The sequence below is a fragment of the Apteryx rowi genome, unplaced genomic scaffold, assembly GCF_003343035.1.
Source record: "Apteryx rowi isolate R43461 unplaced genomic scaffold, aptRow1 scaffold_585, whole genome shotgun sequence".
Taxonomy (NCBI): Eukaryota; Metazoa; Chordata; class Aves; order Apterygiformes; family Apterygidae; genus Apteryx; species Apteryx rowi.
In genome coordinates, this window is record NW_020450855.1 from 292,193 (window position 1) to 320,158 (window position 27,966).

Below are 27,966 nucleotides of genomic sequence, written 5' to 3' on the forward strand. Positions count from 1 at the left end.
GCGCCTGCGCCAACGCGCCTCCCGGAAGCGGCGGGCGACGGGCAGCGCCGAGGGTCAGAAAGGCTGGCGGCGGGGCGAGCGGGCGGCGGCGGCGATGGAGGACGACGCGCCGGTGATCTACGGGCTGGAGTTCCAGGTGGGCAGGGGAGGCGGCGGGGTCCTTCCCCCCTTCGGCGGGCTGGGGTGCGCAGGGGGGCCGCCGCGGGAGGCCGCCGCGCCGCGGGCGGTGCTGAGCGGGAGGGCGCGGCGGAGCGGGATGCGGCCGGGCGCGGCGCCCCGCCACCGCCCGCGGGCAGCGCTGCGGGCCGGCCGGGCTGGGCGGCGGGCGGTCCCTGCCGCCGCGCTCGCGGTTTCCACGGCGAACGCGCCGGGTGGYGGCGGCAGTTAGCAGCGGGGCTTGCGAGTTGGTTTCCTTCGTGGTCGCGCTCAGCCCGGCCCTTGGTCTTCTCGTGCGTCCGCCATTGCGTGTCCCCGTCTCGGGAAGCCCTCGTCTCCTCCTGGGGCGGCGGGAGGACACCGGGGGTCTCGGAGATGTTCCCGTGGTTGCCTTCTGTTTGCAGAAAAAGCAAAAAAAAAAAAAAAAAAAAGTTGTGAGAAGAAGGTATGGAACTGTTCCCAATGAATTTTAGATTTTACTGGATTATATCCAACTATAGAGCTCCTTGGTGTCTGTAGGTATCTCTGGTTGTAGCTTCCGTATCTTTGGGTTTGTCCCAGAGGATGAGTTGGACTGTCATGCTGCTGATCCTAGCAATAGGAAGTGACACTGTGATCCTGCTGCCTGCCTATCTCACTCTAATAACTTGAATTTGTTGATCCTCTTTGTAGAGGAGCACAGGTCTCGCATATAACAAACTTTCTACAAGTTCTAGTAGAATAAGCAGTTAAACAGTTGTGTAGATGAGAGATCCTAATTTATAGTGCCTTCCTGCAATGAGGTTTTTGCTTGGCTGTTCCGTATTCCGATTGGCAATACCTGGCTTATCATCACTGCCATTAGAGTAGTAATGGGAGGCGCTGTGTTCTTCCTGCAGCTTGCAGAACAGCACTTTCATTTTGCAGTGCAGGGAGTTATTTAAATAATTGTGTGTGTACATATGCATATTTTTTATAGCCACCTGTACCAAAGTGCTCATGGAACGTGTTCTGGCAACCTATGAAGGCTCTGTGTGACAAGTTTTGACATCCTGCTTTAATGTCCAACCTGTTGAGTTATATACTCTGTAATCTTGACTGTATCAACAGATCTCTCTAGCAAACTGTAGTTTTGTTTTGTTGTCCATTTCTATACTAGCTAGTGTAAACACTGACCTGTACCATATGATATCATTTTGTGGTTGGCTAAAGATGGCTGCAACTCTTACTTCAAAATTAATATAAAGCTTAAACTTATGCTTAGATTTCTTTTGCATCACAGAACAGAATATATCTTTTATTTTGTACTTTAAAGACAATCATAGTTTCTTTCTTTTAGTGGTATAAAATAAGTCTCCCAAGATCTTGGAAAGACCATTGTCTGGGACCCCAATTGTCCTGCCAAAACAAAACAACCTCCCCCCCCCCCCAAACCTGTATATCTCCTGTGGACCTCATCTCCTCTTCTGCAGAGTATGTAACAGGGCTATCTGGTGGGAGGATAGAGCAAAAGGACTAAAAGGGTAGCTATAATCCAAGAGAGTTACAGTTAATGCTTTTTAGAAAGAAGAAGGGAGAAGAAAAGATGGTTTTATGGCTAAGGCAGAAAAGGAACATAGAGATGAAGGCTCTATTTTTGATCTCCATTAACTGCCAATGTGGCCTTAAAGCAAATTACATCACTCTACTTTCTGGGAAAGATTCTAATGGAGAGTCTTAGACCTAAAATGCATATGGTTTTTCTAACTTGTATCACCAGCTCTCATAAGATGTTATTATTCTTTTTAAGCCTAATTTCATAATGGCTCTGTCATCATAACTATCACYTCTCTCCAGCATACGTCAGAAGCACTAAACTGAGGGATGCATATCTTCAGTTAAATTTTTCAGTGCAGTTAAAAGAATATATTTTTTGTTGCTTATGTTTGTTTCTTTCAATTATTTCCAGACTTTACTTCAAAGTTTAGAGCTTTGTTTATTCAAAACTGAGATTTGAAATGATGGAGCATTTAAAAAGAAGAAAAGGGTTGGGGGGGATCTTGTTTTCATCTTTCTTGTTATAAATAAAAACTATATGTGGTAAAACTGAAATCTACAATCTACACTAGGGATTGCAGACTACAAAACCACATTGGCTCCAAAAGTTGGTAAGAATCTGCTTTTGGCTGCTGTCGCAGACAGCATACCAGTCTTTGATATGCCTTTAATCTGATCCAGTGTGCCCAGACTTTAAAATTTAACAACATAAAGCTTAGATTGCTTCTGGGGTACTCCACTAACTTACTTATTGGAAATTAAACTAGAATAATTTTATTATCAGTTTTACATGCACAGTGTTTTTTATGTATCAACATAACTAAGATAACTATACTAATAGACAAGTCATTTAATATTTTTATTTGAATCCAGTTTTCATCAAAATAAAGCTTAGCTTAGAAGAACCATTCATTCATTGTTCTGATGTATGAAAATGGAAACTAAAGGTATAAATCCTGAGTCCCGCAATTGTGTATAACTGCTTAGTATATGTAACTGCTTAGCAAAACGTTTTGCCAAATAACAGTGAGAAGCAGCTTTTTTTCAGAGAAAAAAGCTAATATCTAATGGCAAAACAAGATTAAAACTGATTATTAATTCAGTTTTCTGCATAATTAATTAAATTTTTGACCTGCTTTTCCCCTCCTTGTTTTATCAGATGACTGCAGCTTTTTCTTTTTATGCTGTTCATAGCACTCCCACAGTTCCATGAGAAACTACACTTTGTGTATTATAAGAGTGKTTTTTTGCCTCTTCAGTGTCTCAATAGGCTATATGAATGTTGTGCAGACGTGCATAATTTGTGTGAGTTTTAGGATGTGTGATTCTTCAGTGTATTTTAAAACTTTGACAACAGCCAGAGCAGATCCTCCAACTGTAGTGAAAATGAGACAACTGCAGAGTAATGGATGATGAGTGAAAGTGTGAGATGCTGCATCTGATGAAATGAGGGCTGAGGGATGTGACTGTGGATCATGATGATAAGCATGGGGCAACAGCAATAGCTGCAGAACACTTCAATACAGAGCAGCTGTGCTTTTTGAAAGGAACCTTAGTAGACTTCACCAATATCCTGAGTTATGAGGCTGTAGTAAACAGGATTCCAGGAGTACAGTTGAGTGCTATTGTTTGCCAGTGAAATTATCCAGTTCTTACTTGTCCTTTGTAGAGTTGACCTGTATTTACTACCTTACCTGGAGAGTGCAGTATGCTTACCCTGTGTTTAGCAGGCTACATTTTCAGGTGGTTAATCATTTTTTTCCCCCATCCTATTATTTGAGTGCATAAACAGGGATATCTTTCAATGAGTATACAAGCATGGCTGCATCTCTGGAAATACTGCACTGGCTTTAGTTTAGGGATGACTGGACAATGCTTATACCCCTGGAAATAAGCTTCATGGAAGGATGCTTTCCCTGATAGGTATTTGGCACGGTTGCAGTGCCAACTGTGATTCCTGGTGGTGCAGCCTACATTCCAGTTGTTTAAAAGTGTGCAGCAGCTGGCCAGCAATGTAGCAGGGTTGGGGAAAAATTGCTTGTGCCAGTGAAGGATAATTCTGGAGCATGTATTTGGCACATTTAAGGGACTTGGRAAATACCACAAGACTGGGCTGAATTTCACTATACCAGATACTCCTATTGCATGTTGTGTGTTTAAAAAAAAATACTTACAAAGCCAAGGGAGATGCATAACTGGCAGGAGGGAAGGGACAGTCTGTTGGCTGGCTGCAGAGCTGAACAACACGGGGGCACTTAGAGCTGCGCCCTGAGATGGAGTCTGGCTGAGGCAGGCCTAATAAAGCACACTGATGCTCTGTCACAGTTTGTGTGCTGCTTTGTCCTCCTAAAATGCTTCTTGAATAAGCAATGCTTGGCCCACACTGTAATTTTTAGTTAGTTGTTAACAGGTTTTATGAAGCTGACCAGAGACTAATGTTTTGGAGTTTTCATGCCTGTTTGCAAAGGTAGGTTGAGACTTGATTTCCATAAGGCAAAATATAACTTTTGGGTATAAAAATCTTAAAACAGTGCAAAGTGCTGACTGCAAATGAATTAGTCACAAGCCTAATACAGTGTGCATATATGTATAAAAATAACAGTATTTAATGAGTGGCTCAACTGATTTACCTTTGATCAAATGGAAGGCAGGTATAGAGTTAATAGAAGGAGAGGGGGAAGGATGTTCCTGGGTGAAAGGAGCTTTGTAGGACAGTGCATGTCATTTGTACAGTACCCAGGGAAACCTGTGCCTTCTCCCAGACTCAATGGTGCTCTATAGCCTCACGCTTCTCCCAGTGTGGGAGCAGAGCAGGTACCTGGAGGCTGTGGCTCCTGCTGGCCCTGGAGTTCTCTTCATCCCCAAGAAAGCCTCTCTGGTATTTCTTAGTGAGAGTGAAAGGCCTAAACTGAATGAAGATGACTTTTTTTGGTGTAGCTTTAGAGAGGTCTTTGGAGAATTTATTTTGGAAATTCGAAGTCAAATCAAGAAACTGCATGATAATGTCTTARTGCAATTCCTAGTGTCTGTCTCAGTCCTCTTTCTTTCCTAAGCTTGCTTTCTTTGTGAGTGCCAGTCCAGTATTTTTTAATCCAGACTGAGAGCATATTCTCTCATTTGTTTTCTCATCTGTCTCTCTCTCCATGTCCCTTTCTGAGGGCAGCATTTCAGCTGGGAGGACATCTTGTGGCATTTAAATCTAACATATTATTAGATTTAAAGACTTACCAGAAAAAAGTAGATAAATGACAAAACTCTCTTAAATAATCCCCCAAAGATCTTCATAATGCATGAAATGATTGAAGCTATTTCTTTTAGGACCCTCGAGCAATTATCAGGATCCTGATAAGATTAGGTTATGTTACAGTGTGCTGACAATATGAGGGTATAGTTATGCGATCTTGAAGGAACTATTAAAAGATGAATGTTGCTGTTATGTTTCATTAAAAATAAACAGTGACACATGCACTGTGAAAGTGGGGTTTCTAAGGATGATTGTGCTGTGCAAGGTTTTGTGTGAAGGTTGTGTTTGTAGCTGTGAGGGTTTATAGAATCTGTCAGTCCTTGGAATAGGGTCAGTGCACTGAATACATTAGTGGTGGGAATTCTTGTGCTGTGAAAGACTCGGAGAAAGCAGCTGTCTGAGAGCACTGAAGGTCACCTGGGCATGTGTGCTGCCAGCCTCTTCCGTGATAGCATCATTGCAGCTTATTACAGTGTATGTATGATAGGAGGGTCTCCTACTGGGATGGGAGAAACAAGGCTGTCCTGCCTAAGTAAGGATCAAAGTGTACCTGCTTGAAAATTGAAATTATGCCAGAAGGCAAAAATAATATTCATGACATTATCAGCCTGAGCCTTCTCTAGGGGACAACACTTGTATTTTGCTTTCAGAATGAGTTATCAGCAAAAGCAAACCTCTCCCCAACCCCCAAAGTAGCACTGTACTATTTTTTTTTTCAGTTTTCTTTTTTCTGAATATAAAGAGATGATGGTCAAGTAACTTGCTTTAAATTTGGATTTGGGGACTGTAAGCCAAATACTATGTCCTTTAACATTTTGTGTTGCAGGTTCACTGCTTGTTAGTACAGACTGATCATATGAATTTCAAATTATGTGTGGGTTGCAAAAATTCTTTTGATTGCCCTCCATTTTCTGCAAATGTTTCAGATGTTGAGGTCAGTATATGTCTTTTTCTGTTTGCAGATACCAAGCATCAGCTAGACAAAAAAATGTATCGAAGAAATATTCAGATTACTCAAGCTATTTTTTTTTCTTTGCTTCTAATACTAACAGTTTAATTCAAAAGGTAATTTTATCTGTTTGCTAGTATTTCAAATGATGGAGAAAAGGGCAAAGTTTCAGGAAAATTCATGAACACAGTGTAGATATTTGGTGTGTTACAATTCCTTAACACGCTTACTTTAAACCCTCTTTCTCTTTTTTTAGGTTTGTCATTGTGTTCCTGTGGATCCACTGTTGCAGGTGTCAAAGACCCTTCCCTCTGCAGGCTCTGTTCTATTTCTTTCTCTCCAAGGTTTTTATTTTTCTGCAGTTCTGCAGGTGATCTAAATTGTCATAGCAGAATAGTAAAAGGTCTTTGCCCAACATCACGCTTGCTTGGTGTGGGCATGGGCATAACGCCCAATCTCCATTTGGCCTTTCCTGCCTTCTAGCACGATGGTTGCTGTTTTTCCCCTTTACCTTTATTGTCACACTTATTTTCCAGGTTTTTGCATGCCATTTGCATTGCCTAAATAAGTGTCTATTTATGCTTTACAGCAAAGTCTTTGTTGTCTTCTCCCCTTACGTGTGATGTGTTTCAGGATCTATTTCTAAGACAAGAGAGCAACTAGCTCATGTGGTATCAAAGCTGTGTCTTAACTGGCTCTGAGCCTGTTACTTTTTTGACCATAGTTGGTATTTTTGCAATAGGAGCCATTAAGCATGTGTGCCTGACAGGAATAGTTTTTGAGGGATTGGGCTTGTCTTGATGAGCACCTTTGTTTTCTTGGAAGAGGAATTTGCTCAAGCCTACTTGTGCTCTTTTCCTTACAGTTTATGGCAAATTTTTCTAGGGTCAACTCCTCCCTGACTTGTAGCTGTACCTGTTTCCCCACCACTACCACTGGGGAAAAAAATTTGTCCTGTTCCTTGTTATTTTTTCTTCTTGTCTGATGGCAACAAGTCTAAACAGATAGTTACCTTCCCTGTGAACTTTTGGGAATATCCTGTTAGCTCCCTTTGAGTCAGAATTTGGGCTTTTTTTCCCCTTTGCCTGCCCTTTGAGGATAATATGTGATGTTAATGTAGAGTTTTAACTATCTTCCCCACGGTTTAGGACTTTTTTTTTTGTTGTTCACCTTATTCTCTTCCTTGCTTCCATCTTAAACATTTTTGGTGGGATTGGATCTTCCCAGCCTTAGACTGAATGTTTTTCCCTGGAAGTTCAAGCTTCCTCTAGGAAACAGTAGGATTTTCGTTCTATTAACACATCTCATTTCTTTGATTCCCTCTCAAGCGTGGTTCGTTCTGTCTTCATCAGGCGATTTGACTGCCTCCCACATTTTAACAGGTTCCTTTACTCAAAGTGCASTTAACACACAATCTGATACCTGAAGGTGCATGTCTGCTTCCAGGCTTTCAGTTCCTTCTTCCTTAAATCATTTTCACAAGTGTTCTTACAAACTGGTAGCCAGTTCTTTATAGGTGATATCCCTTTCATTTTCATTTGTACACACTTTAAGCAATAGTACTCTGTGTTATTTCATACTGATATAGCAAATCTTTCTTCATACTGGTACAATTTTACAGTCTTCTAAAAATATATTGGAATAAGCCTCTCTATCCTTCATGTAAAGAGACTCCAACATAAACCCATTCAAAAGTTTTAAGAAGGATATCAATATTCAATTCTTGTATATATTTTTGGACCAATTTTATATCCTTTTTTCCTTTTCCTAAGTGAAAATCCTTTCTGTGTCTTGTCAGGGAGGTGTATCAACACCTTTGTCTTTGACAAGGTATTGATACATGCAGTTCAGCATGAGCCTGTTAATTTCCAGTTTTGATTGTAGACTTGTTAGTTATCTGGATTCTTTAGCAGTTCTGGGGTCTGAGGTTCTCTTTTCTGATGTGGATCAGTGTATTACTCTGTATTGAGGCACAGATTCAGCTGAGAAAGTAAAGGAGTATTAACCTTTAAATGTTGGAGTCACCTCCTTGGAGGAATAAGCAACAGCAGGGATATATCAGCACTGTTTATCTTCTCAAACCACTATATTCAAACAAGCAAACTGTAGGAGTAAGATGTGGTCATCTAATGGATGCTTAATGATTGTGCTAGAGATATGGAAGTCTGATACATCAGTTCGCATCAGAGGAACTGTCATGATAGTCTGTACAGTTTTGCTGAAGGTCATAGTTGTGCAAAGGCTAGCAGACAGCTCAGATTACTTCCTGCAGGTTTCATAGGAGCACAAAATAATGGTGTTGAAATAGAAGACCTCCAAAGGTCCCTTCCAACCTACCTATTCAAAGCAGGTTCAATTAGATCAGGTTGTTTGGGGACCTTCTCCAGCTGAGGTTTGAATATTTTCATGGTGGGTGGTTCCACAGCATCTGTGATCAACTTGCTCCAGTGTTTGAGTACCACCCTGTGCATTTTTTTTTCCTAATGTCTAATCAGAATTTCCCATGTTGCAGCTTATGTCTACTGACTCTTGACCTGTCGCTGTGCACCTTGAAGAAGAGTCTCTCTCTCTTTTCTATACCCTCTCTTTAGACGGTTTAAAACGAATCCACTGTTGTTGTTTTTTTTTCCTCTCCCTTTTGAAGGGCAGTAACTGCTGCTGAAACAGTTACAGCAGTCTGACTGAGAAGGTACAACTATAAGGCAAAAAACCCACCCCATCAGTGAAAGAAACTTAAGCCAATAATGTGTAACCCCACAAGTGGCACAGTCTAAGAATGAGCCTGTGCACATATATGCAGTGCATGCATAGTCATGTTTTCATATCTGTAAGGAATCATTCCAGGCACATAGTAGAGGAAAGACTTATCTCCTGGTAATGGAATAGGCAATGTTTGTTTTCATAGTTACATGTGTACAAGCTACAGTTTCTGTGATAGTAGCATAAAAAATGTTTTCCGTGTCATTCATTTGCTTATATATTCGCATATGGGGAGGTGGTGTGAAATCTTAATCTGAGATGTTCCATCTCCAGTGGGAAATGTTCATACAGCCTTTCCAACTGTGTAGAAGACTAATAAATTATTAAAGTTTTTGTTTTCTTTCCTAGATAAACCTACTCTACTCAGCTTTAAGTGACTTATTACCATCCCTACCCCTCTTTTTTTGATCTCTGTTCCTCCAGGGGGGTGGTGTTCTTTTTCACTTTGAGAATAAGTTTTACTTTTCTGCTGTGGTAAAGAGGTATAATGTTTGTTCCAAATTCATTCAGGACTTGCCCTTCTGCTGCTGAAAGCATGGCAGCTTTATTATCTTGGGAACAGATGATGCATTATGAACACTTATTTTTTTTTTCTCCCCCTTCATGCATGCATATGGTTATTCCACTCCAGGTATGTAATTCATGGCTCTCTAAAGTGCTTTAGGATGCAGTAAATGAAAATCCCAGTTCATTACACTTGCTTGACTAGACTCTTTCTCTCTGCTCTATATGAACTTCAGTATGACCATTGATATTGGTTATTCAGTTTTGTATTTCTGATTTTTTTTTTTTAAGTATGAATACACATCTTGTTTTATAAAGCTAATAAAATGGCTATGTGAGTTTTAACTATACTGTAGCAGGCCACCATGCTCTTCCATTAAAAAAAGTCTCTTCTGAATATGGTATTTCTATGGCATGCTGGCATTTCTCCTTTACGCATTGCATAATGTACTTAAGTATTCTTGCAGTACTTGTAGCATTCCTTACATTTGAGTCCTAACACTTTTCTCTCCTTTCTGCCTCAGAAGAGGATTTTTCTCCAAATAAATTTTGTCACCTTGAAAGATTCAGTGTGCACAGATTATCTAGTCCTGTGATGTGAAGAAAACTAGTCAGGAATGCCTTTGAAGCAAACTGATACTGTTTCTTGAATCTCTATAATCACTGCTCAGAATTTGTTTCTTAATTTGTCTTGTAATCCATTCTTAAATTTTCTCCCAGACACTTAAAATATTTGGTTAGCTTATCAGTCACAATCTAGTTGCTTTAATCTCACCTCTGTTTATAAAAACTCTTCACCTAGTTTAAGCCATGCACATTTTCTCATATGGGTATTTCCAGCTGAGCTGTTCTTTCTGGTAAAAATGAAATTTGGACATGTAACTTAAAAGTTCTTCATAGTTTATTATGTCTTGCAATTTATTTGTTAATAAATTTTTGTAGACCTAGACCTTCTTTAGAATAAAGTCATTTAACTACATAACTTGTTGCATTGACTAGAAGCATCAGTTAGGTGGGGCTTTGCTGGGCCAGGGAATATGTAAGCCTATGATAAGCAAGATGCATTTGCTCACTCCTCACATCTTTCAGAGACAACTTTCCGTGTATTTTCTATTCATTACACCAATTTTAGTAGATAAGACTAATAGGCAGAAGGAAGTGAAAGTCCCTTCAGGGCTATATGCAGCTTAGCATTCAGTAGATGCTAGCTTTGTATAAAATAAATAGTGAACTCCGTTGGTTTAGATTAATTGACATTCATTATAGTATGCTGCTTATTTATTTTCTGTCTAATTGCTGCAGCCATGAATCAGGGAGCTTTTGTGAAASGTGTTTGTTGCATGCTGTTTTGACAAGTTTACAGTTCAAGATGGTAAAACTTAAAGCACACTTCTAGATTTGGACAGCACTACAAATGCAAACGTTTTGTTCATTGCAAGGGTTAGTCAGTGGCTTCGTCACCTGTTGAAATAACTTCTGTTCCTCTAAATCTAACTCAGCAGACAAAATCGGATATACATTTGTGCAAGAGATAGCTGAAGGTCCATTATAATACTATTTCTATTATGAATCAGGTTTTCCTGATTTATGAATAATTGATGAGTTGGAATGCTGTAGTCTATGGATGTTTCAGTCTCTCATGACTGAGAATAAACTGTAATGTGGTGGGGTTTTTTTGTTGTGAAATGCATTCAAATATTTTTCTCAAGTCTTGATCTTTTTCATGAAGTAGGGATTTTTTTTTTAATATTTTAAAGGAAAGAGAAGCTGATGACATGCAAATGTTAGCATATTTTGACTTCATTTCATTTTGTGCACATTATGTCTAACCTGGTGCGTTCTTGAGTGCAGTAGGATAAGGCCTGCTTGTGAGACTTCTTTAAAAAGGATAAAAAMCCCCCCACCTTTATTTCTTTATTTTATCAAAGATCCTGAATGTCTCTTCTTCTGCTCCACTTGCAGAAACAACAGAAGCTTACTTGCTTGAAAGAAACGCAAAGCTATTGGCTTATTTCTAGCATTTTCTTCAAAATAGTTGAATAGTTTGAAATGAAAAGGAGCTCTCACTGGAGATCTGCAAATGCAAAATGTTTGTTTAAAATGAAGCAAAAGTCTTTTGTAATCTTGGTGAACTTCTGTTGTTTCTGTCAATCAGAGATGCCATTTAGGCTTGTTGCAGATAAGTGCTGTGCAAATAGGAGAGTACAAATAAAGCAGTGCGGATTCACACTGATCTCTGATTTACATTTTAGTACACAGCTGAACACAAACTAATCACTGAATCGTCTTCTCTAGTGCTTTATCTGTATAAATGTTGCAGTACTAGCCTACACTTGTTAAGTTAAAAAAATGCAATGAGCTTGTTGTGCTGAATCTTAAGCAAAATAGTATGTTCAGTCTAAATCATCTTTTGTTTCGTATCTGAAATGTGTATTTGTTCGGTAGGAGTTCAGAGTTCCTTCTGAACAATGAGTTTGGTCTTCTTGTCACCGCCAGGTAAAGGTTTGGATTGTTTGACCTCATTAAAGAAAAAACAAATCTTTTCAAGTTGCTATTCTAGAATTAAACTGTTATTCTGTATTTATGTATTTTAATATAATGAACTTCAAATATGTCTTTCCAAGTTTCTAGGCATCTGTTTGGTATCAATTTAAAAAATAAGATTCAAATAGGACTATCCCAAAGCTAAATATTACTGAATCTAGAATGTAATAATTAGTTAACTGCAAGACAGTATGGCAGTAGGAAGGGCTGTTTTACTAACTTATCTGAATCCTTTTGAATTATTTGCTTAAAAATACAGGCTTTGCAGTGTGTCTGAAGAGTTCTAAACTATTTTTGGACAAATACAGTGTGAATTTCAGTGTTTTGTTGACTCTGACAGAAAATTCGTATTGAACAACGTCATTAGGATATTTTTTGCCTGGGAAAGTAGAGCTATTCCTTTTTGTTRGTTATGGTTGCTTAAATCCCCTTTATTTTACAGTACTTGCCTCTCATTCACTCAAATTTAGCTAAGAGTCTCTACAAATAACTAGTACAAACTAGCATTTACAGGTTTAGTTCAATCTCTAGTTTATTTCTCAATGTTCTCCATGTATAGCAGGTCCTGTACTGCTTTGATTTGCTCCTTTTAAGACCATGTTTGATGCGAGCTGAAGAAGCTAGGTGAAGTCTTGCATTCTCTTTAACACTAATGTGACAAAACCCTAAAAGATTGTAACAAAATTTCATAAAATAAATAACGAATTACTTTCTACTATTATTCAGACAGTTCTTATCTCCAGTGGCCTAGAGTTGAAAAGCAGGAAAGATGTCTTTCAGTTCTCTTCGAAACCTTGGGTTTACTGTCAGCGGTGAGGAAAAGAATGCCTTCATTCTTATGCAGGCATCATAAGTCTCAATTGTTTGAAAAAACTTCTGGAAGAACACCATCTCTCTTTGATATTGCAGCAAATATATTTAAGAATTGAGTCACTGCTCTAGTGATTTTTCAGTTGATGAAGGAAAATTTAATTTAGAAGAACTGCTTTAGTATTGAATATTGCCACTTGCATAACAGAGAACAGTTGATGTGTTTAGCAACTGTATCCTGCATGCACCTCACAAATGTGAGAAACTGTGCAAAAAAACCTTTATTAAACAGCCAAAATAGACATAAAGAATGGAAAATGTGTAAAACATTTAAAAATGTGATGCTTAAAATGATAATTGATTCATAAGCGTCAAGATTTTAGCAGAGATTAATGGATTGTATTAATTACACTTTTCTAATGGCTTTCTTTTTCCCTAGGCACGAGCTTTAACACCTCAGACAGCAGAAACAGATGCAATAAGATTTTTGGTTGGGACACAGTCTCTTAGATATGATAATCAGGTAATTTTTTTGTCAAATATCCATTGTATTTTTTCCTCTTTTCTGTTTTGAATAATATTCTGATGAAATTTCATTTTCTTCCTCCCTTCTGCCAAATTTGAATAGTAAGTGATAGTTCAGTTAAAGAAGGTTTTTGTGAGCAAAATATAGAGGTATTGGTAAGTATGCGTGAATGAAATGTTGTGTGTATTTTTGGAAAATTAATTTAAAGTGTTCTAAATTAAATTATTGAATCAGATTGGTTACTTAGTAGAACTGCTATTTTTTTGTTAATTTAAATCTTTGGATTCCCTGGAGCTATCTTTAAACCACAGAAGACATCTGAAGTAAAACAAAATTCTTTAGCTTTAAACCCTGATTGACTTTGATGGGACTCCTGTTGTGCGTATTATTCTGCATACGTGAAGCTTCATAAACTGGATTTTTCATTTTTAATTATTAGCAATCATCTGTGTCTTTTCTGATCATAAATTTAACAACAGTTTAAACTGGGAATATCTGAGAGACTTTCATGGCTCAATTTCTTTAGGGCTGTTTCTTCTGTAGCTGTATTTAGTTATCTGTATAAATGTATAATACTTGATTTGTTGTGACTAAAATTCAACAAATGCCTTTGTACTGAAAAATGGGCTTGAGATCTGAATAATTAGGAAGCCCACAGAACAAATACAGGTGCTGACTGTTCTGAAACTGGTCTGTAATTGATTGTACAAGAAGATCTTGGAACTGTAGCTCTGGGAAATGTGAGCTGTCTATTTATCATGGTGAGGTTTTGAGTTTGATGCTCAGTGATAATACGGGGTGGTACTCATGATTAAAAAAAATTCAAAGGCATAAGGAGTATGGCATATTGAGTTTCTTTCGACTTCAGGTAATATTTATGAGTCAAGGAAAGAGCTGGCAGGATAAACTTAGTTAAAAATGAATACACACAGTAATATTTTTGTTTGGGCTATCTCAGATGGTCGTCAGGCATTATAAAGTGTTTTTCTACTGATTATATACACAGTATAACCTGCCTAAAAGTCACACCCATCTTTATTTCTCAGTTTTACTAATAATTAAATCCTGATTCAAAATAGTAATTGGAGAGTGATTCTCGCTTCTCAGTTGATATCCAGGAGGTCCTAAATAATTTAAATGTACTCGTTCGGGTAAGCATAAATTCCACATTTTAGAAATATCTCTATACGCATGTATTTCAACTTTATCAAGCATGCTTTTCTTTTTTCTGTGAATAGCGTTAATAATAGACATGCAGGACGCTTCCTAAGGTGTTAAAACATGTTTGAGAGTTATTGGCCTTTAGCTGTGCCTCAGGCTGTCGACTCCTTTCAGCTAGTTGCTAATCCCTATGAAATGCCCTAGGCCTCAAATCATTATTGCTTAATTCAGTAGTAGGTTCTCTGGATTTGCTTAGAAACTTTGTTACCAGACCTGTTTTATGAGCTGCCTTGCTACCTTTAGTGCTTGATCAGGTACTGCACAGCATGAGGTTTCTCACGTAGCCCCATCACATGCAAAATTTTTCTTCCCTTCCAGTCATAGACAGGCATCTTGCAGATAAGAGAGCACTAGCTGATCAGCTCGCATGGCAGCTTCTCCCTTGTCAAGGAGTATTGCTGTAGGAAATTATTTAGGCTTTCATGGGAGATGTGGTGAAAATATTTTTCTATTAACACTTTTATTTTAAAGTGAAGGAAAATCTTTATAAGATTTTCATGTATAAGACAATATAAGTATTGTCTCAATATTTGAGATATTAACAGTGTGTAGTACTTGGTATTTAGTCTTCATAACTTGCTGAAAATTAAGTAGTTTCCTTTTTGATTAAAGATCCAGTGCTCCACACTATAGAACCACTTTGCTGTGTATTATGTATACGAACTTTGTTTGTTTTGCTGGGTTTCAACCCATTTTGTCTTTGTAGACTAACGTAGCAGGAAGAGGGAAGGAAAAGAGAATGTTCTTGGAGGATGACTGGGAAAGTGGGGAATATAAGAATAAAATTGGCAACCTAAGATTTTTCTAAAAAGGGGTGGGGGGGAAAGAGTTGGAGACAGAATCTGGAGTGAATAATCACTTGGGGAGAGTGGACTATTGGAGGGAGAGATCCAGAATGCAGATCTGTATTATAATCTTGTCTCTTTTAGCAAAGTCTTAGCGCTTGGAAGATGATGTCCTCTGAAAATCTGCAGCTTCTTGCTGGTTATCTGTGACCTGCTGACTGATGCAACCATCCCTGCTGGTTCCTAACTTAGAGGCTTTAAAAAAAAAGGCTTTTTTTTTAAAAAAAAAAAAAAAAACACCCAACACTTAAAATCAAAACAGACATTTCAGTTCTTTCCAAGTATAAATATTGGGGGCGGGAGGGGGGACTTTTGAGAAATTGTACATGCCATTCCATGYCAATTCCCTGAAAATGTTTTTGCGTGATCCTTAAAATTTTGAGTTTTGGAACCTTTATGCTCCTTATTCACTGTTGCTAAACTGCAGCTTCATCTACTGTGCTTAGTTTGAGGTATTTACTGCACACTTTGGAAGCACATAAACGATATCACATTATGCTTTTCTAATAAGTCTCTCTCTCAGAACTCTCCAAGTTATTTTCCATCTTGTCTATTAGATTATAAAATAGTTCTCTTTATGTTTACATTAATGCATGGTGCTAAATAGGTACAGAGTATGGCCTTGGCCAGTCAAACCAATACAACTCAGTCTCCAGTTTCTGCAGCCTGTGAAGGCATGATGTAAGAAAATCAAGTTTGGGAATTTCAAAGTTTCCAGCTATTGGTGATGTCAGTTGAAGCAGAAGCATCACAGCAGAGGAGAAATTGGTTATCTGTGACTTCAAGGGGCTTTAGATGGAGAAGAGAGTATTCTCTTAGTTTATGTGCTGAATGACCCTCTTAACCTGGTTAGTGGGGGCACAGAATATGTGTTACTGCAGTAAATGGAATTTTGATTTGTGATTTACCTTTAGGGACTTTGGTAGAGCTGCCAAGGAGACTATGTAACTCCACTGGAAGGTTCCCTTTCCCCCCCCCCCCCCCCCTTTCCCTCCCTTCCCCCCCCCCTTTATTTTTTATTAAATTTCCAGATGCTTTAATAATTGGTTCAGATTTGTATGTGGTTCCTGAAGTGAACTCCTTAAACCAAGAAAACCAATAACCCCCCCCCCCAAAACAAACGAACAAAAACCTTCCCACTAAGCATCAGCTATCTCAGTTTCAGATAACAGTCCTTTCCCATTCAAGGTCTTTCTTTAGAGAATGTTTAAATCTGATGATTTGGATACAGAATCGGTGCAGGGATTTAATGTAAAGATTGTAATATTATTTCTGTTCATTACTATGAGAAGTATTGAATTGAAAGATTAGTGGAAGTAGTTCATTTAATTTTAACCATGATATGAAAATTACCTTCAAGCTTTAAGTTGCAACACTGAGAAGAGTATATATGGGATTTCCTTGAAATATGAAAATTGCTTTTCTAGAAAAATATATCCTGCATGAAATTAATGTTATACTAAATTGTTAGTATAACAATTAATTAAAGTAGATATGAGTTATAAAATTCTCATTAAATTGTTCTGTGCAGTCACTGTGTATAATTAAGACCCACAGGAAAACATTTGAAGCCCTAATGTTCTCTTTTATTTGCAGATTCACATCATAGATTTTGATGATGAAAACAACATTATAAACAAAAATGTTCTCCTTCATCAAGTGGGTGAAATTTGGCACATTAGTGCCAGTCCTGCAGATAAAGGTGTACTAGCAACGTGCTACAATAAAAGTAAGTGCTTTCTAATCACTTCTAACCTGTTTAAGTATTTTAATATTTTTGAATGTACAGAAGTTGAAAACCTAGCAATGTGTAAACAATTTAAAATAGGATTTCTCTCAATACAAGCATTTTCCAAAAATCTTGATATACCAAGTATATACCAAGATATACCAAGTATACCTTGTCTGTCTCATAGCCTTAGATTGTCTTTGTTACAAGTTACTTTTACTTTCAAGTCACAAAAATCAGCAAAATAAAAGTATTGCTTGCCTGATGCAACGTATGGCAAATGAGATACATTCACATTATTTTAGGCTTCATTCTTTTTGGTTTATATGTTTGTGAAAGTGAAAGCAAATGTCTTTCAAAATAGCATCTTGCCAGCATCAAGCTCTTTTAAAAATTGCAGGTGATGTTTGTATATAGTTATTTGTTATATATGTAAAGCACGTATGCCCACAAAAAATTACTTACTCTTACCTAAATATCTCATCAAAAAGAGCAGGAATACTCCTTGTGTAACCTAACAGCGATTGTTATCCCCGATGTCTGTTGGAGGGACAACACTGCAGGGCACAGGCGATCCAGGAGATTACTGGAGCATCGAGGACAACTTCCTGAGATAGATGATAGAGGAGCCAAGGAATGTTGCTCTGCTGGACCTCATACTTACAAACAAGGAGGGACTGGCTGGTGATGTGAAGGTTGGGGACAGTCTTGACTGCAGTGACCACGAGATGATGGAGCTCAGGATCTTGTGAGGAGGAAGCAGGGCAAAAAGCACTGTCACAACCCTGGACCTCAGGAGAGCAGACTTTGGCCTCTTCAGGGACCTTCTTGGAAGAATCCCATGGGATAGGACTCTAGAAGGAGGAGGGGTCCAAGACAGCTGATTGATATTCAAGGATCACCTCCTCCAAGCTCAAGAACAGTGCACGCCAATGATCAAGAAGTCGAGCAAAAGGGGCAGGAGATCTGCCTGGATGAACAAGGAACTACTGGCAAAACTCAAACAGGAGCAGAAGGTACAGAGAAGGTGGAAGCAGGGACAGGTAACCTGGGAGGAATGTAGGGATGTTGTCAGAATATGCAGGGATGGGACTAGGAAGGCCAAGGTCCAACTGGAGTTTAATCTGGCGAGGGATGTCAAGGACAGCAAGAAGGACTCCTATAAATAGATCGGTAACAAAAGGAAGACTAGGGGAAATGTGGGCCTGCTGCTGATTAGGGCAGCGGCCCCACTGACAAAGGATACAGAAGAAGCAGAGGTACTAGATGCCTTCTTTGCCTCAGTCTTCACTGGTAAGACTGGCCTTCAGGAATCCTAGGCCCTGGAGAGAAGGGAGAAAGTCTGAAGAAAGGAAGACTTTCCCTTGATCGAGGAGGGTCAGATTAGGGATCTCTTAAGCAAACTTGGCATACAAAAGTCCATGGGCCCTGATGGGATACACCCACGAGTGCTGAGGGAGCTGGCCAGTGTCATTGCATGGCCATTCTCAATCATCTTTGAAAGGTCATGGAGAAGAGGAGAGGTGCCTGAGGACAGGAAGAAAGCCAACGTCACTCCAGGCCTCAAAAAGGGCAAGAAGGAGGACCCAGGGAACTCCAGGCCAGTCAGCCTCACCTCCATCCCTGGAAAAGGGGATGGAGCAGCTCATCCTGGAGGCCATCTCCAAGCATGTGGAGGACAAGAAGGTGATGAGGAGTAGTCAGCATGGCTTCACCAAGGGGAAATCATGCTTAACCAATCTGATAGCCTTCTCTGATGGAATGACTGGCTGGGTAGATGAGGGGAGAGCAGTGGATGTTGTCTRCCTTGACTTCAGCAAGGCTTTTGACMCTGTCTCCCATAACATCCTCATAGACAAGCTCAGGAAGTGTGGGCTAGATGAGTGGACAGTGAGGTGGCTTGAGAAGCGGCTGAATGGCAGAGCTCAGAGGGTTGTGATCAGCGGTGCAGAGTCTAGTTGGAGGCCTGTAGCTAGCGGTGTCCCCCAGGGGTCAGTACTGGGTCCAGTCTTGTTCAACTTCTTCATCAATGACCTGGATGAAGGGACAGAGTGCACCCTCAGCAAGTTTGCTGACGATACAAACCTGGGAGGAGTGGCGGATACGCCAGAGGGCTGTGCTACCATTCAGAGAGACCTGGACAGGCTGGAGAGGTGGGCAGAGAGGAACCTCCTGAAGTTCAACAAAGGGAAGTGCAGGGTCCTGCACCTGGGGAGGAATAACCTCATGCACTAGGACAGGTTGGGGGTTGACCTGCTGGAAAGCAGCCCTGTGGAGGAGGACCTGGGAGTGCTGGTGGACACCAAGTTAAGCATGAGGCAGCAATGTGCCCTTGTGGCCAAGAAGGCCAATGGTATCCTGGGCTGTAATAGGAAGCATATTGCCAGCAGGTGGAGGGAGGTGATCCTGCCCCTCTACTCAGCCCTGGTGAGGCTGCATCTGGAGTGCTGTGTCCAGTTCTGGGCTCCCCAGTACAAGAGAGACATGGCACTACTGGAGCAAGTCCAGCGAAGGGCTACAAAGATGATTAGGGGACTAGAGCATCTCTCTTATGAGGAAAGGCTGAGAGAGCTGGGCCTGTCTAGCCTGGACAAGAGAAGACTGTATATCAAAGCATATAAGTATCTGAAGGGAGGGTGTCGAGAGGATGGGACCAGACTCTTTTCAGTGTTGCCCAGTGACAGGACAAGAGGCAACAGGCACAAACTGAAAGACAGGCAGTTCYGTCTGAACATGAGGAAGAACCTCTTTACTGTGAGAGTGACGGAGTACTGGAACGTGTTTCCCAGAGAGGTTGTGGAGTCTCCATTCTTGGAGATATTGAAAAGCTATCTGGATAGCCTGCTCTAGGTGACCCTGCTTGAGCAGGGGGGTTGGACTAGATGATCTCCAGAGATTCCTTCCAACCTCAGTCATTCTGTGATTCTGTGAGTGCACAGCTGTTGAGCTTTAGGATCTCTGTGCTTTTCCTAAGCAAGATATTTGTGAAGATTCTGTCTTGGGGCTTGAAAAATCCATCTACTTCGCTTTGGGAAGGGAATATTTTTTTTCTCTGACAAGCAAGAAATCTCTGCCATCAATTTGAATAAATATTATTCCTTCTATTAAACATTAGTACATTCTTTCATGAAAATAAAGTCTAAGAGCATAAGTATAAGGTAATGTGCTTCAGATTTCATGCATCTGTAAACATCTGTAGAGATGTGAATTCTTATTGCTCAACCTTGTGGTTGTGTTAGGGAGAAGGCTCAAGACTACTTAGTTCTCCAGTCCTTGTGAATAGGAGTGTAAGTGCTAAAATATGAATTTCTTTTGCAAATCTTATACAAATCTTTTAAAGGCAATTGTAGAAGATATGTAAGAGTAATAGAAAACTTTTTCTCTTTCCTAAACTGAAATTGAGTGCAGGCATTTTCTCTAAGAGCATGAAAATGGCATTGGCCTGYGGTGGTTTACCTTTTTCTCTCTGGCTTTACTTACTGGGCGTAACTTCCTCGCCAGTGATCCATGGAGAAAATGAGAAAGTAGTAATCTGCCCTGAAATTCTTTAGGATAGATTTTTCTTCTTTCTCTAGCCTTCCTGAGCTGATTTACTGTTCCTGAGCTGCAAAGAGTAAGGAGAAACATGTGAAAGAAGAATGTATTTACCTCTTTTTCCCTACCTAACTGAAGGGCAAGGTTGTAAAGATAGATTTCAAAGTCCAGTGTAATGTCTCATTTGATGTTAACAGGTCTTAATTTAGTCAATTTGTATCTAACTTTAAGTATTATTTAAAGTCAATATACTCTCTAAAGTGTGGTTGTATTCCTTTTTGAGAAAGGAGTATACTCAAGTTCCTTAGAGCATTTTATAGCAATTTCTTATAGCAGTCTGCATATTAATTAAGAAACCTGTTTGGGAGAGAGCTTATTGAGTAGCTTTGTTAGAAATGGGCTTCTATCCAAACACTTCCATTTTCTGTGAGATATCTGATGCCCATAATTGGACGTATTAATTCATATGCATGTTTTCTATTCTAGCTTCTTTGTGTTCTAGATTTGTTTTGCTTTACCTGGTTTATGAACATTATTGTTTGTACTTCATGCATCTTCATTTAGAATCATCAGCCATAAATATTCCAAAGAAAACAAGMTCTGATTCTTAAATGATTATTGATGACTCTAAATAGCAAAATATGGAACAGAAAGCACACAGCATGGGGTTCGAATAAAAAGGAGTATCAAGGTCAGCAGACAACTTATTTCAACTAGTAATGTAACCAAATTAAACAATCGAAATCTTTTAAGACCCTTTTATGTACTAGCTTTTATATACTGCGTTTGTTTTGCTTTGTCGTTTTAAAAAGACCTTTTAACTTTTTTCCTCATTGAAGTACCAGTCAAATGAGATGCTGTCAGGAACAGTCATAGATAGGTATTTGTATTGTAACCGTCTCTCTTGTCTGAGCGCAATACTTCTGGCAAACTTTGATTGTTGTTGAAACTGGGAACATGAAGAAATGAGATGTGTAATCATTATTCGTAGCTCTTTTTCGAAGTTGCCTAAGTGGTGAAATTTGGCAGAGAAGAAAAGTGGAATTACTTATTTTTCACTTCAGAGCCCATTGAAGTAAGTTAATGGAAAAGGGTGAAGCACTAGTGAAAAACTTAGAAAATTTCCTCCTGTATATCTGGAGAGATACTGTGAGTTTTCTTTTACTTTCTCACTCATAGTCAGTTACCATAACTAAGAGGTGAATAAGACTCTACGTTCCTTTACAAAAAAAGTGTAGTAGGTATGAACAAAAGAGTATTTAAGTATTTACAGATCTCCTGTTCTTTGTTTTTCTTTGTTTAGAAAGAGAAGTATCCCTTTCATAAAGGAAGTTTGGGAAATATAATAAATATTGAACTGAAAGTGTGTGTAAATGGTGAAGCAGTGAAGTGAAATAGTGTGTACCTATGTTGAAGAGAGACTTTCAGACTTGATTCATTTTTTAAAAAGCATTTTGCAACTAGTGATATAGCAGTGCATTAATTCCTGAGTATTTTTCTGTTTCAGTGTGTTTAAGTCATTTGGATGAGCTGTCATTAAGACCACAGATTAAATCTTTTTCTAAGTTCTTAGTGGTAGCATTTTGGCTGAAGGGAGGGTGTCAAGAGGATGGGGCCAGACTCTCTTCAGTGGTGCCCAGCGACAGGACATGAGGCAACAGGCACAAACTGAAACACAGGAAGTTCCATCTGAATATGAGGAAAAACTTCTTCACTGTGAGGGTGACTGAGCTCTGGAACATGTTTCCCAGAGAGATTGTGGAGTCTCCTTCTCTGGAGATGTTCAAAAGTCATCTGGACAAGGTCCTGGGTAACGTACTCTAGGTGACTGTGCTTGAGCGAGGGGGTTGGACTAGATGATCTCTAAAGGTCCCTTCCAACCTCAACCATTCTCTGAAGAAGTCATGAAGAACTTCAAATCCTTGCTGAATATGCAACTTAGGAAATGCATTCTCTAAACAATAAATACAATTAATTTAAATGCTGTGTTATGTTCTGCTACTAAGGATATTTTAGCAGGGTATCCTTAAGTAAACAAGTTTTAAAAAGGGGGAAAAAAAAAAAAAAGAATCTCCTCTCTCTCAAGCCAAAACCCAAGAAAACCTCTTATTTGATTAGCATCAGTATTTACTGGCTTTATTTCCAATTTGATATTGTATCTTTAATAAAGCCTTGTATTTTTTTTTCATTCTGTATGGTGATGATAACCAGAATAATATCTGGTCCCAATAATGTAATCGTAGAGGGAGAGCTTACTCTAGTCAGTTCCTTTCTTGGTTATAATGTTTCCCCCACTCCTACCCACTGATGGGTATCACTTCCAGAATTTTATACTGCTACTACAGTTTTTATAGGAAAATTCTATTACTAAGTGATAGGCTTACTAGTTATTTATAAATTTCTCCTACTTCTCAAAAAGATCAGAAATTTACTATACTTCAGGTTACTCATCTATGCAGTAATTTGGATATGTAGCAAGACCGTTCCTGACTGACTCACAGTTAGTAGACAAGATGTATAGTTGGCAGGTGAAGTAATTGATTAGGGTGGATGCTGGTGTTTTTTTTTTTTTTTGTCATTTACCATCTTTGCCATTAAATATTGCTTATCGTATTTTCAAACCATAGTCTGGATGTAGCCAAGGCATGAGAACTCTGAACAGATAAAAAGTTAAAACCATTAATTTTCTTCCGTATTTTGATAGAGGTTGCCTACATGTAATTTTTGTAGGGTTTTTAAACAAAGCTTGTGGTGGTAGAGGGGAAGATACCAACAAACCAACCTGTGGAAACCAGTGGCTTTCACAGGTTTTGTTAATCTAGTTAGAACCTTCAGATCCTCAGTAAAAATCTCTGCTATGTGGGCTACTGTACTAGCAAATGGCAATTTTACATTATCTCCCTCTATTTTGGGCTGTCATTGCACTTAAATAACATTCAGTTTTTTGTCAAATGAGTTTGGCAGATATTTGGTATTGCGAGTATTGTAAGAATCAGGAATGCCATATTTCATCCCGGATTCCCAAACTGGAGGGAGAAAGGTATATAAAGATGTGAAAGCAGCTAGGTTTAAGAGAAAATCTGGTTTAAAACATAGCCGAATATCTCGGGGGTGTGTGGGGGGGAAGGCTTTGTAAAATTAACACTCAAAATACCTAAATAAATTTATGCACTGTTAATCAGTTTTGTGACATACTGATGATCCATTTTTTTCCTCTAATGTGACAAGTCAATCAAAGAAAAAAGAAACCACATTAGATTTTTTTTTTCTTTAAACAGAATAGGAAAAGTACTGACAGTTTAAAGTGGGTAAGAATTAAGGAGGAAGTGAAAATCAGTTTGGTAGTATTGCAACTTTAGAGCAGCAGTCTTGTTAAATTTCAATATGATACAGATTAAGTTTAAAAAAAGTCAGGTAAATGGATGGATGATTGAATGAGGAGAATCCAATGCATGTAGATTTTTTGGATGATGGTAATAAAGGTGGTTGTAAGCTAGAGTGCTACACTTGCATCTTAATTGACTAATACTTCATCTCTGAAAGTGTGGTTTCATCTTAAATCAAAGATGAAATAAATTTGATCATTTACTTGCCTATGGTATTTATTTACATCTTGAAGTTATTGTGATTTCTGCTTTGCTGAACACAGCATTTTCTTCAGTGGCTCAGCTGTATTTACAGAGTCCATGTCAGATCAACTCTAGGAACTTTACACCTTCCTTCCTTTTAGTATTCTGACTTGCTGTAGTCAATTGCATATTCATTTTTTACTTTCTCTAAATTAAATTGGGACAGGAGTAACATTTTTAAAAGCATGCATAAGAAAGGTGACAAAGTAACTAAAGAGATGAAAACAGCTTAGTAGAAATACACTTTTAAATATCAGAAAAGAATAATTATAGAGCGGGGTGAGGGTCAGGAATGCAACCTCCAAAAAAAATATAAATGGATGAGAATAATGACAAAATAAATATAAGTTTAAAATGAAGATAAATTAGTCTTCAAATCTGCAATAAATCAGTAGCCATCCAAGAGCTCTGTTCACTCACTAGAAGAAAATCATTTTACATACRTAATATTACTTAAAAGTCTGAAAGAAGTTTTGTTTCAGTGTTAGAAAGAACATCATAGCCTAGACTAGGATAAATTTTTTTTATTGTGATGAGGTGAAATGCCAAAAAGGCTGTAGATCACGCTAGAGCAGAGTAAATTGGGAAATTAGAACAATGAAAAGCTGACAAAGCACCAGACCCTGTCGAAAAACAATCCATGTACACTCTTGGTATTACTGAATTTTCAGAATCCAGCCGGGGAAATAGGAAGGGCATTTGAATGGACTTTTACTAGTGCTCTGAGACAGGGAGAAATACCAACAGAAAAGGAAGTGTGCAATGTAACTTTTGTATCTAAAGTGGATGATGAAGTGGGATCCCAGGGGTAGGATGAAACTGGGGAACACTTTGAAATATGTGAATTCCTGAATGATGCCCTTCTTGTTAGTCCATTTGATAATATACATTGACATTGGGTGTATGAAAAATTTACCACTTAGATGGAGGGAGTAGGGGTGGATAGTGGTTGTATTGGTTTTTTTTTTTGTAGATGTGTTTTTTGCATGTTTTGGTTCATACAGAAATTAACATTTTAATCTGCTCTCCTGTTTCCTTTCTACATCCCTCCTCCTTTTTTACTTGCCATTTTAGGGTACCATTAAAACAGAGGTGCAACATTTCCTAAGCACTTCTGCATTCTGTGAAAAGAAAATTACAGCTAGATGATTAATTAAAAGAAAAGGGTATGCAGAAGGATCTTTGTGTGACATCTCAAGAGTTTTGCAGCCATGCTACTTTGCCAGCAGTGGATGTATTCTTCGTGAATGGCTTGGGTACGGTCTCTGCACAGTAAATAGGATGAATGCTTATGATACTGTTTAGGGAAAATTAAATTACTATTCTAAAATATTAATGTTGATTAAATATAAAGGGAATTCTTAGTCCAAGAGTTTCAAGTTTATTTTACAAAACCCAAATATAACTTTCATTACATCTTATTAGCTGGAGTGTAAACTTAGATCTGTTCATTGCCCAGAGACGCCATTGAATCTGTTTATAACATCAATGAGAAACTAGTGGCTTGTTTAAATTTTGGTAATAAATGATGGCTGTTTACTTGGGTAGCTATGTCATTCTGATAGGCCTTTTACAGATGCTTAGCAAAGACAGTAAAACTGTTCACCTAAAAAGTCAAGGGGTGAGACATAGTGGTGGGTTTACATGAAGCTATAGGGAGTCATGGGGGAGGAAAAAAGAAAAATGGTCTGCACTAAGAATTCTGCGCTGGTAGTAAATGAAATTTGTCTGCTTAATCTCCATTTGGATCCAGGTTGTTATATCCATTACTGTAAAGGTGGGTTTTAAGGAGGTGCTTTAAAGCAGCTGCTTCGTTGACTTTTGAATAGATGATTCCTGCCCCCCCCCCGTATGGAAGTGAAGGATATACTAGGGGGAAGAGCAGATGACCGTATTTCAAGAGCATAGCTTTAGCAATGCCAAGATGCTGTTAACAGTCACAGATCTGATAGGAGAAATGGTGCTTTGGTAGATGCTTGCTGAAAGACAGGAAGGAGGAGGGAAGGAAACGATGAAGTTGGAGAAATAAGAAAATCCTAACAGAATGAGGCCTCGAATGCAAATAAGGGATATGTTATTTCAAGGACAGGTATATGGCTGCAACTGACTTGTGAGAAAGCAAGAAGGTGAAGGGTAGTATCAGTTCTGTAGAAGGCAGTAGAAATGTTAACTAAGTAAGATATGGCCCTTCAGTGTTAGCTTTTAGTGGGTGCTTTCTGTACCGTTTAGTGTCCTTCAAAAGAAAAATCTATTATTGTCACTGAATGTCTGCCTGTTCTGTTTTTGATCCTTGGTTTCTATTTAGCATTTTATTTCCCCTTTAGCTATGGGAACTCCCCACTAGTTTCCTGAAGACCTCATCACATTCTTCTTTTCCATGCTATCTTCTGAAATTATTGTCAGTGAAATAATTTGTTCATCCTTAAATTGTTGACTCTAACTTTTAGCTTTGACACCATTGTAATATGAACAGCAATCTGGAGATGTGACTTTTTTCTTTTTTTTTTTCTGTTTCTATCTGTGCTTGCAAACTAGGCAAGATATTTGTGCTGATTGCTTATGCAGTTGCGAATCAGGTTGTAAGGGTATTTTCACAGCCACAAGGGTACCTTTATGTAATTGAAAGCTTGAATATTAGAATGTGACATATGGACCACAAAATATAACAGCATTCAGGACTGATGTTTGGAATGCCTTACTTTAATGTTGTCAGGTAGGCTGGGAGCAGGTGTGGAAAGTAGAGGTGGGGGAAACTATATCAACCTTGAAAATGATTTTAAAAACAAAGCAATCCTTATCTACTAGTTTGGGAGGGATAATGCCTACTGCCCATGAGAATCTTAATACTGAATAGCCAGGTTTTGATATCAGTTAGCTGTGTGCTCTTGGTTTTACTGATTGCCTCAGTATTGGTAGTGGTAACTTTTGCCTGAAATTGCAACTTGTAATATGTAACAAATAGTCTTAGGACATCAGACTAAGATTTTAAGGTTATGTATGTATTTCAGGAACTTGAACAGGGCCAGGGCCTTGACCTGAGCTCCGCCTCACAGTAGTGTCTCCTGTTAAACGGTTAGAGTGCTCTCTGCACAGTTTGGGCATAGTCCAGCTAGCACTTTCAGAAAGTGATGCCCACATGTAGTCCTGGAAGTGTAGCCCCACCGCTTTCAGCTTACCCTGTAAAAGGTGCAGCTCTGTTGTGTCAGTTGGCCTCAGGGCTTGAGAACCATACCTGACCCTCTTTTTCTTTCCCCTAGTGTGGGTGTAGCCTAACAGACTCTGAATGAGCAGGGATCTCATGTGTTACTTTAGACAACTCACTTAAAATACCTGTCATGTTCTTCATTGCAGGTTGTTATAAAATACACTAATTGTTTTGGAGAATATGTTTCTGGGAACCATGCATGTACTTCAGAAATTAGACAAATAAGAAGAACACATGAAAAAAATATATGAAATAAAGAAAGATATGAAGATATTGTCAAGAATCTCAGTTCTCCTGGTCTCATAATGCTATGACAACTCTGTTGTGTAGCTTACTCCACAAAATTGAGACAAATCTGTTTAGGAACTGTCAGAGAGAATTGGTCCTTCTGGAGATGAGGATATTTTGGAACCGAGCTATCCCTTCTGTACAGTGCTTGTACAGTGCAATGGGGCAGTCGTGTTATGGTTAAGATTGCTAGACACTGTGGAAATATGTCTTAAAAAGAGTACTGATACTGATGAATTAAAAAAGCTTCACACTTTTCATTTGAAGTGAATGCTCAATTACTGGGGCTTAAGTGTACACCTTCAGTGAGGTAAAATATTTGTCTAATTTTGTGTTCTTGCTTCTGAAGAGAGTATTTTTTTTCTAGCTGTTTTTAAATGCTAGATTCTGGTTTGGTCAAGGGACTAGAATTCTTTGCCAGCATGATCATCTCTGAATTTATAGAGAGGCTCAGAGTAATCTAGAAGGTTTAACAAGTGTTAATGTCTTGATTAGTTAAAGGAGGGA

General features: G+C 38.8%; 1 protein-coding gene and 1 long non-coding RNA gene across 9 annotated transcripts in view; both read left to right on the forward strand.

Annotated features, from left to right (window-relative positions):
* Positions 1–24: 24 nt before the first annotated feature.
* The window catches only part of EIPR1 (EARP complex and GARP complex interacting protein 1), a 94,242-nt gene continuing 66,300 nt past the window's right edge, over positions 25–27,966 (forward strand). For 3 of the 8 annotated variants that reach the window (XM_026082627.1, XM_026082628.1, XM_026082631.1), the window contains exons 1-5: positions 25–136; positions 5,742–5,849; positions 6,121–6,156; positions 12,922–13,005; positions 16,671–16,803. In XM_026082627.1, the coding sequence (XP_025938412.1) occupies positions 95–136; positions 5,742–5,849; positions 6,121–6,156; positions 12,922–13,005; positions 16,671–16,803 (403 nt within the window). In that variant the 5' untranslated portion in view covers positions 25–94. Of the gene's footprint in view, positions 137–5,741; positions 5,850–6,120; positions 6,157–12,921; positions 13,006–16,670; positions 16,804–17,658; positions 17,847–27,966 lie in introns of those variants that run through there. The other 5 variants (XM_026082629.1, XM_026082632.1, XM_026082637.1 and 2 more) reach the window with 5 other exon arrangements.
* Positions 18,453–27,717, forward strand: LOC112974061. Its single transcript, XR_003256145.1, has 2 exons — positions 18,453–18,489; positions 27,318–27,717. It is a non-coding gene; the product is annotated as an uncharacterized LOC112974061 (long non-coding RNA).